This window comes from Nanorana parkeri, unplaced genomic scaffold, assembly GCF_000935625.1.
Source record: "Nanorana parkeri isolate BGI_ZX_2015 unplaced genomic scaffold, ASM93562v1 scaffold1739, whole genome shotgun sequence".
Lineage (NCBI taxonomy): Eukaryota > Metazoa > Chordata > Amphibia > Anura > Dicroglossidae > Nanorana > Nanorana parkeri.
The window spans coordinates 224,404-234,904 of record NW_017308007.1 but is presented as its reverse complement, the minus strand read 5'-3'; the positions used below and the strand labels follow the sequence as shown (position 1 = coordinate 234,904).

The following is a 10,501-nucleotide window of genomic DNA, read 5'->3' as shown; positions in this document are numbered from 1 at the left end:
TGTAGATAGTAACATAGTAGGTGAGGTTTAATAAAGACAAAGGTCCATTCAGTTCAACCTGTGTGTGTGTCTGTATATTCTTCGCTCTAAAACTTCCCATATCCTTGTATATGTACTACTACTACTGACTGTGGAAGGGAATTCCACATTTTTACTACTCACACAGTGGAAAACTCCTTGCACAGTCTGAGATTAAAACTCCTCTCTTCTAACCTCTTGTGTCATCAGTAGAGTTCTCGGTGTAAACTAATTTTTCAGAATATTGTGATCCCCATTGATAAATTATCAATGGGGATCATTGCAATTAGGTCCCCTCTTAAGCTCCTCTTTTCTAAGGTGAATAAGCTTAATTGCTGGAGGTGCTAAGAGATACAATTTGCAAAGACTAACATTTTAGAAACATCTTAAACTGATTTCTGTAGAATATACAGAAAAACACAATTTTGCTTGCTCAGACATTAACTATGTATAACCCAGAAACAGGCAAATGAAATGAATCACCCTTTCAATCCCTCCTTTTATCCCAATGGGATAATACTATAAAATATACCCCTTATACTGGCAGAGTGTAGTAATGGGAATCAGTGGAAAAGATTGCAGTTGTCAGGTAGTGTAAACGTTTGTGTTATCAATAGATTAGGGATACATTGTAAATAACAGCAATACCCAACTAAGCAACAAACAGCTATAATTTGTCCCTAACCCCACATATCAGGTAACCATCCAAAGATCCAGTCCCACCACTTACCATAAACATCCTGTTATGTTTTCAGTCTGTTTTTTTTTTTTTTTTTACAATGCAAAGCTTGGATATGTGACTGGATAAAAGTAGCATGATCAGTTAGATTAAAACAACACATACCCTCAAAATGTTTGCTTAAGATTCTGGAATACATAACTATTTCACTGAACTAATTGAAAAGGTTACAGAAGGTTGTTCTTGTTAGAAGAAAAGACTCATTTGCAGGATAACGCATGCAGCAGATCAGCAAAACAGTGAGTACACAGGGGATTTTTTTTTCTGCTTAGATGAGCTCTGGTTAGTTGAATACCTGATAACAGAGTTTACTGTATATGTTTTTTTGTGTTCTTACACAACTGCCCCCTTTGTTAATTTATAAACACACCATGTACGTCCAAGGTACTTCTATATTGAAGAAACGTCTGGCATGTCTCCTCAACTGGGGTTTTCCTGATCTTCTTGTGCCAGCAGGAACTCTGTTCTCTTGGAAAAGAGTCTCTTAAAGGTTAGGTCCATAGGTGGGTGTTTCTTCAGTATGATGGGAGTGGAGACTTGTGGAATCTATGACTTTCATACTGGAGATAACAGACACATAGCAATGTTAACGGCAAAGTAAAGAAATACAATGAGCAACAATGCCATAAAGATTAAAGTGCATAACTTTTTAAAACATCCAATATTCCACTAAACAAAAATTTCCTAAGGATCCTAATCCAGTTAGGTTAGCAGGGAGCTAAGCATAAGTTTGAAGACCACATATAAAGTATGATTCTTTTTATAAAGGATCGCCTTAGATGAGAGGAAATATTACATTTGGCAGCTTATACTATCTTCAGGGGTACATAAAGATTCAGGTAGACTTACTAGTTTATCCTTTTCTTCTGCAATACTAAATACACATTAGATTTGGGTTTCATTAAAACTAGAAAAACTTGAGGGAACTACTATCATTGGAATCAGACCAGTGTGCAAGTATAAGTGTAAGCACATCCAACACTGTACTGACATTATTGCTGTTTACATACAGTAAAGGGATAATGTTGCTTCCTAATTGACCATTTTACATTATGCGTGTGGCCTACTTCATTCCCACACTTTCATTTGTACATACTGATATGCCTATTATTGCCATAAAAGTCACAGCAAAAATGATTTTCCCTTCTCTTCAAATGTTGCAATAATCACTTCAAAAGTTTTTGCAATGGCTAGTATGTCTTTAACCAAACTTCCATTTTAAGCTTGACTGCTGTTTAGGACGTCAGTAGAACTTAGGATGGGCCTTCAAATTTTTGCAACAGAGGAAGGGTCTGGGATGGAAGAATATATTAGCCACATGCTGAAAGTATGTTAACACACACACCAAAACACTTAAATAACTGAATGTAATCTGTCTTGGCTTAGGGAAGAGTCACAAAGGGACAGTCACTATTCTTTCTGGATTGTTCCGGGCACAAGAGAGGCAGGACACACAGAATCGGGCAGCTAAGGTAGAAAATCCATATCTTACCTATATTGCGTCTTTGGACAAGCGGCCCAGTCCATGCGCTAGCTGTATCGCCATGGGGAACAAAGTTTCAGGAGCCCATCGAATCCTGCAAATCCACAGGCCCTGCTCATCAGGGGAAGCTCCGTCCTTCCTCCATAGTTCCTTTCCTTCTCAGGTGCCTGAATCCACAGACAGACTAAGGCTTCCTTGTCTCAGGCTGTTCTGACATATTAGAGAGCAGCTTACTTCGCTGCCTTATCCAGCCACTGCTCTACTCCCTTCTACCTCTCTCGTACCAACTGTTGTATGGGTCTTTTACCTTCAGAATGGCCACCTCAAGGGGCTCATAGAAAACCCTAAACAACCTCTCTATTAGATTGGCCTGCCTGACCAGTCTCCCTGCACATGTTAGAAAGTGCACAGCTTTCCAGATAGGCATATCTAGAGCAGTTGTAGTGCATCTCTTGATTGTCACAATGAGAGGAATCTGGACATAGACAAGCATAAAATGTTCTAGCATTTGGTGGACTAGGTATGGGACCATAATAGTTAGGGAATGTATTAAAATGATTTGCACTATTCTCTCCAGTAAGAGAGCACATGCCACTATAGGTGTATGTTTAATAAACTGTGAAAGAGTGTGATAAGCAGTGAGAAGGCTTTTCTCACCTTAGCAAAGTGAAAAGTCTAGAAATGGTGTTTAATAACCCGTGATAAGTTAAGTAGGAACTTAAATATCTCACCTCTTCTCATCCTGGTGATAAATACACAGAAAGTAATGGGAACGTACCTGTTTAATAAAGGGAGAAAAGTATGGAATGCGGGTGGGCATTTTTAAACGTCCTAACCTGCCCCACTCGTGCCCGCCGCTAGGCGGCGCGCACGAACGGGAAATCGGCTTCGAATGTAAACAGCCAGCGATGGCTGCTTACATAGAAGCGTTCAGACGTCTGTAGAGACGCCCGATTGCTTGTAATATGCGTGCGTTTGTGCGCCCCCCCCCCTCCTTTGCCGCCGCTGCTGGCAATCCCGAGCTCCGCTGTGCCCGGACAAACTACAGTGTAGACAAGCTGCGGTGCGAAGTGGAAGGTTGCGATTTTTTCGCTTCGCCTGCAGTGTGTCACAGCCTTGAGAGGGAAAAGGAGGGAAGTCTGTCTTAATGCCACCCTTCCCTCATGAGAGTGACAGTGGCAGTTTCAAGTCCCCTCACTGTATCTGTGTAGTGTGAGGTAAAGTTCAGTAAGGTCATGTGACCTTAGGGCTTGTTGTTGAAGGCTCAGTCTCCCTCAGAAACAGGCCCACCAAATTAAGCTTGAAGCATGTCTGGGGAGCATGTTTTACAGGCAGATGCAGTGAACATTGCACTCCACACATAAGAGTCTGTAAGACCATTTCGCCACCATGGTCCGCCGTTTGTAATGCATTAATACCTGATGCTAGTGTGTTTGCACACACACAGTGCTGATGCACCTGTCTCGGGACAGTAGGCTTTTTTCAGGGACGCCAAACATTCTAATTTCCAGCATGTGTCAGAGTGTCCACTTACATTGCTTGGCTCCATCAGAGTGCCCCTTTAGAATGTTTAACCCCATCACTGCCTCACATTGCGGCCGCCTCTGGTAGTGTGATTCATGCTTTTGTACTGGTACATGCTGAACAAATCGGAGCGTGTAAATCCTGCTTTTTAGCAATTTTCATCATTTTAACAAAGAAATAACTGTTGCACTTTGCTATAGAGGTGCTTTGTAATATTGTTATTGGGTGTTTTGGCAGAGTAAACTATGATCCTGTCAGGAGGATTGTAGATTATCACAGAGGATGTCATTGTGCAGCTCAGAATACATTCCCTGCATTGCTTTCTCTACTGATCACCTTGACGACTTATCTCAGCCTTTCACAGCTGTTTCGTGTGATAAGTTTTCTTTTCGCAGGTTATTAAACAGCCTCTGTGCAGCCGAGTAAAACAAAGTGATCTGCTGAGTAAAGTTAACTTGTGATAAAGCTAGTTTTATCACGGTTTATAAAACGTACACCATAGTGCGCACACAAATAGGGGAGCCATTAAAGACTGAGTCCAAGGGCATAGGGGCATACAAAACAGGTCTATGTTTGTCTCCATGTAGTTATGTAAGGACTCCCGTAGCATTTCCTAAGAATTAATTGCAGACTAAAACAAAAGGAAGGTAGTAACTGGACAAAATCGAGAGCAGGTGCCTTTGCCAGCATATAAACTTTTTCCTCCATTAAGGGAGATAGCTCCATTAGGGCAACACAAAAGATCTCTAATAATTGCTTAAAACACAGGAGCTAAAAGATTGGCATCTGTCAGGAGAAAAATTCTCCTGCTTTAAAAACAGTTCTGGTAATAGTGGTGTGTACAAGGCAGTCAGATGTGGTCTGCCTATCTGTCTCCTAAAAATACAACACCGTTTTCTACATTCTTTCCACACATTCATTGTCTGTCTAATTTCTCACATACTCATCCATCCAACCAAAGGCTGTGCACAAACTCCCATGGGCTGAATACAGACCCCCTTCTTTTCTAGCAGTGGACAGCTCACTACTACATTCCTTTCTAATGTGTTTATGTGGAAATAGGTGCTTGTAGTAGATCCTCAGACTCTCCACCTGAGAACAAAAGGGTTACCTGTGGCATTGCTGAGACTTATTGTGCCACTGATATGGTGGGAGCTGTATCTAGAGTTGGCAAACCGGCTCCCGCTACTGTAGCATATGAAGGAGGGGTCAATTTCTTAAATTCACACGGTACATGGAGACTTAACCATACACGTAGTGATCACAATGTTTGCTGAACTGCTCACCAGAATGTAATCACAAAGTCACACAAATGTCGACCCAAGGAAGCCACAGTTCATAAAGATAACTCCGTTCCACTTGATACAACAAATTGAAAGAAGAAATTAACCGTGCAGGATTTATAAAAGAAAGGTCAGCTTTCTGAAGCTGGGTTACCTTGCAGCTAGACACCTACGAAACTATGTACACGACAGCGCTCAGCATAAAGGGTTTCTTCAACTTCAAAATGTTAAGGGAGAAGGCTGCCGTCTCCAAGGCCACTGGGAAGTATCCTCACAACACGTAAAACAGACAAACAGCGCCTTATCCTAGTGTATTAATGTTTATTGGATAGAGCAATAAAAAAAACATGAAAACTACTCGTATAGAGGTACATTGGAAAAAGCAATAAAATGTAAAGCAGGTTCCAGAGAAGACTGGCTAGCTGACTCGTTTCGGGGGAGCTTCCCCCTTCCTCAGAGCTCGACACCCATGAAACCCCATATCACATAGAGAGTACAGTAAGCAAAAAGGTTGCCTACTAGGCGCCATTTGTCTATGTTCCAGGGTCCAGATCAGGTGGGTTCATTCAGCTGCGCAGTTTTCGTGTTCATTCCTGGCTTAGAGCTTTTCCAAGTTGTTTTTAACAAATTGTTTCTTGTATAAAAAAAAGGTAGCCCCCTTTTTTTATGTATGAAACCGTTAACAGTCCTTCATCTGTATCTGACCAAACTTGTTGCCCATAACTTACACAAATAAAAAGGTTAGTAAAGTATCTGGAAGTGTATATAAATAAAGGGACAGTTCAGCACTTGCTTTTCAGAGGACCCATGTCAACAGCTTGCGCCTCGCCAGGGTTTGAGGGCCTCTAGTGAACCTCTACAACGTACTTCTAAAAACTTTAAACAAACATCAAACACCAACAGTGAACAGACAGATTAGATAACAACTAACAGACAAGCAAAGTGCATGCAGCAAAAATTGAAGACTGGGGTAGTGTCAGGGATAATAGATGCTTTGGAAGCATCAGGATAAATATACTCTATTGTGCTGCGGTATACCTGAACTATAAATATTAAGGGTGACTTATGTGTTACGGTTTCCCTCCAGTTTCAGCAACAGGGGAAACCCATCTCCCGGGTGGAAGCCCCCCCGGGGACACAGTGAAAGGCCTGGACTGCGATGTATCATCAACCACTTGTATTTAAGACTCGTCCAGCACTGTGATGATATATTTGTGCTTAATAAATATTCTTAAATAGATGCTGAAAGGATTCAATGTACATATCTTGCGGGCCCAATGCTAATCTCCCCAACAGGGGGTGCAATATTTGTAAGACGTTATGCAATCTTATATAATGTTTGAAACAGCATCTGTGCCTGAAATGTATCATACACATTGGCCAGTCTAAGGAGCTGTCAAAACGAATAGCAGGGAGGTGACTCACTCTGCTACCTCTCTGCTATCTTCAGCTGTCAAATACAGGATCGCTATTTAGCGCTTCCTTATTTGTATGTAACGGCTTCATTCTTTCATTAATGAAAGAAATACGTTTTTACAAAAGCTTAACTATTTCATTAATGCATGCCTCAGCATTGTGTACGTGGCCAGTCATATAGGCACTTCGTGGCGGGACGTACAGTGTACGTCTCCCGTCACAAAGGGGTTAATATAGGATAAACTTATAATGTGCATTCTAGAATTGTTTCTTGTCCTTGCACACTTCCAAACCCTGTTCCTTATAAGAATTATGTAAAAAAAATGTTTTCATACTTAATCCTGTTGTTATGCAGTGTAGATCTTTTTAAAATCTATTGTTTCACTTATATATTTAGTTTCTTTAATATAGCTTGAAAAATTTGATTGTTTTCCTTCACTTACTATATATCAGATATTTCTGTATTAAATTTGTCAAAAAATATTCTGTCTTCGTTGGAAAATGTAGCAGATATTGCCTGTCAGCTTAAGAAACTAGAAACCCTTGATCTCAGGTATGGTTGTTTTCTTTTTAACTGCTTAGAGAAAATGTATACAATGTTCTGAGGAACACGTAATGAGTGATTACATTTCTGTGCTAGTGATTTCAATGTTTTGCACTTAATTCATTCCACCTGTACATTCCACCTCACCCTACAAATTGGTAAGTCAAAAAAGTGAGTAATGGTGTGTTTAAGGGTTTGTTTGTAAAGGGGAATGCTGGCTAAAGCTCCCTTTCTATATGTCTACCTTAGGATGGACACAGAATTTCTGCCATCTACAGGGGGATTGAACACTAGGCACAGAAACTACTCCTAAACCAACCATGCTCAGTTTAGATTAGTGTCCTTTAGGAGGATGGACGTCTCTCCTAGCTCTGCAAGCATACAGCTGCTGGCAAATTTAGGTTGGCCACTTAGCCACTTGGAAGTCTATACAGTTAGCAAAACACAGGTTTTCTCAGTTCACTGTGGTGAACTCAGGCCATGTCACCACAGTGGCACAACTAGATGTGTCATTGTACAGGCAGGGCTCTAGTACAAGCGTCTAGCCAGTGTTTTACTTACTGTGAATTTGATGCAGTTATTCCTTTAGGTTCAGATCTGTAGGAGTTTCTTCACCTGACCCTTCCTCAAAATACTCTCTTCTCCTGTAAATAGACTGCAAGCAAATGCATGGGCTGTGTCAAGGGAGGGCTTCCTCCTTTTTTTTGAACTGGGACATTGTGGTGCTTGGTGTGCACTACTGTAACTGCAAACACTACTCTACATTCTAGCTGCCATGCTGGATGAGTCACCTTTTTCTCAATGGGCATTTTTACTAGCAGCACACCACTCCCTCTCTTCAGCTTCCAGTACTTCTCACTCGACAGGGGATACAGCATGGTTTTGCTATGATCAGACAGCCCTTCTTCACCTCCTGCAGCGAGGGTTGTCACACAGTTCTCCACTTTGTGGCCTGATCGCCACCTGCTTACTCTGTCTTGAGTACCCATAGCGACCTGTGGTGGGACATCCTTCTGCTCTTGGCAATACAATTATTTTGTCTCTGCTAGAGTTTTTCTACTGGCAGTGTATGGTGCCAAGCAGCATGTGGGTCACTTGGCTGACATGGGTGAGCCAGTTGCACAGTGCTCATTCTGTGTGTGATCCAATTGCAACATAAAATGTTTTCCTATAGGGATATGCAGAGCTCTCAAAACAGCATAGGCTGTAAACTCTAACTGTACCAGAACAATGGGTGTAAGTACAGTATATACACTGGTTTTTGGTGGGAAACTGTATTTACAAGAGTATAGGATGCTTACAGGATCATGCCAGCTGCTTGTATGCGATACCCACCATTTTTTGCACCAGCGAAAGCATGTATACATATTGGACACACCGTGCATCCTAGATTGTGAATAGATTTGAATATCAGCAATTGATGTCCCTAGTCACTCATACCAACTTTGCCATCATGATCATCCGCCCACATTATACATATTGCTGTTGCCAGAGCATCTTATCTGTGGAAATATGTATTTATAGAGGCACCAGATATTTTCATTGGATTAGATGAGTGTTTGGGGGCTTCCCTCTTGCTTATGTAAGGGAATTATGTTATTTTTGTAACTGTTAATATAATAAGAACTTTTTAATTATTGTATTTTTTATGGGATTTTCCATTACATTCCATACATGCTTTGTCTTTTATACACTTTGGTTTTGTTTTGTTTTTTACGTGGCGTTGAGCTCTCTATATGGGTTTATTTAGGGAACATTGTTCTTTTTATAGCTTTTCATAGTGCTAGTGCTTTTCTTACTGCTTCTGTATTCAATTCTGAGCCCTCGCTCCCACCTTCTGGTGTCTCAGATACCAACTACTTTACTGTGGAAGACTACTCTGAGTTATGGAGGGCTCTATGTCTCGTGATGCAGTCTGATCGCAGGAGTTAAAACTGCCCTTGACCCGACTCGCCAGCAGATTCCAAACTAGAAATTCCAGCTATTATTAAATCTGACAGGTCGTCATCTGTGGGGCAGTTGTTTTTATCTGAATTCATACCCTCAGATTGTGAGGTGTATCTTCAGTCCCATTTGTGAGGTGTAAGCGTTCACCCCGTTTTATCATAGCTTGACAAAGAGGCCCGCCTCGAAACGCGTAACTACCGACCCCGCATACACCGCCCTCCAGTGCTCATTGACCCTCCTACCACTCCCGTTGGCGTTCGTTCCTGTCCGAACCACCGCTGTGCCTCCTGAGCCAACTGACATAGAGCCGACGGCAGACAGCACCTCGGACACACAGTGCCCTCGGCCGCAACGACTCAGCCTGGCCAGCTGTTCTCAGGTGTATCTTCAGGTTGACCTTCAGTCCCCAGTTCTGAAGTCTAAACAGAAAGAAGTTGTGTCCCTCCTTTCATGAAATAGTACACTACAAGCTAAAGTTGCAGGATTTACCTACTCCAACTCCTGGCACAATGTCAGGCCATGGCTCCTATAACTAAAGATGGGGACAAACCACAGTTATGATTTTAAGAAAAAACTTTTATTCTAATCAAAATAGCATTAAATAGAGTACACACAGCTGACAACTTGCTGTCAACTAATTAAAAACCGATGGCTAGTCAAACTGACTATGATTAGTAGTTGGTTGGAAATATGGACCCTTGATTGGCTGTACACGTATCTCTCCTGATTGTGAATGTTTATTTGCGGTTTAGGATCTAGATACTCAAGTGTATCTAAAGTGTTTTCATTTTATAACGATGAGTGATCATATCAGCATCGCCTTGAGCTCTATACAAGTTACATAGATATCTAAATAGGTTACAGATCCTACATGTTGCTATTTTGTATATTTCATAGACCTGTCTTGATTCGACAGTGGATGGGTCTATGGTAGTTTTTTAACAAAATAGGATTCTCATTCCTAGATATTTAAACTTGGATGAACAGTAGCTTCTGGGATAGTGTCCCTATAATTAGCGGTATCTTTCTTTTAGATGTAGTATCCGATTGCAGGGTGGGTTAGTTCTGTCAGAGAGAGGCGGTCAATATCAGCTAAGATTTCTCTTAGTGTGTTAGTCAGTGCATGGTTAATTATGCTTGATTCTCTCTGGTGAACTATATTGGAAAGTTTTCCACCATATATATCTAGACAGGGGGACAGTTCTTTTTAAAGCGATAATTATAACTTAGTTTTGCTGATTCGTGTTAGAACCGAACAGCAGATCTACTCACGTGACCTAGCGGTCAGTTCTTCGATCTCCATTTCCGGGTTCTCACTGGTGGTTACGTATTTTTAGTTTAAATCAAACGCCTTTGATCTCCCTTTGTTATCCCCAATGTTTTTCTGATGTTGGCGGGTTATCCAGATATCGGTGATGAAGACAGACACTAGTGCTGTTAAGTAGATCACTGTTGATCAGGATATTGAGGCTGTACAGCCGAAGTTCTCCGGGTCATTCACCTAGTTCAAAGAGCGGCGTCTACACGTTTCGCCCCTCCCCTCGGGG

At 41.4% G+C, this 10,501-nt stretch overlaps 1 protein-coding gene across 1 annotated transcript in view; it reads left to right on the top strand.

Moving 5' to 3' along the window:
• The window catches only part of TBCE (tubulin folding cofactor E), a 203,695-nt gene that overhangs the window by 57,690 nt on the left and 135,504 nt on the right, over positions 1–10,501 (top strand). The window contains exons 4-5 of the mRNA XM_018571352.1: positions 6,135–6,208; positions 6,917–7,016. Of these exons, the coding sequence (XP_018426854.1) occupies positions 6,135–6,208; positions 6,917–7,016 (174 nt within the window). The remainder of the gene's footprint in view (positions 1–6,134; positions 6,209–6,916; positions 7,017–10,501) is intronic.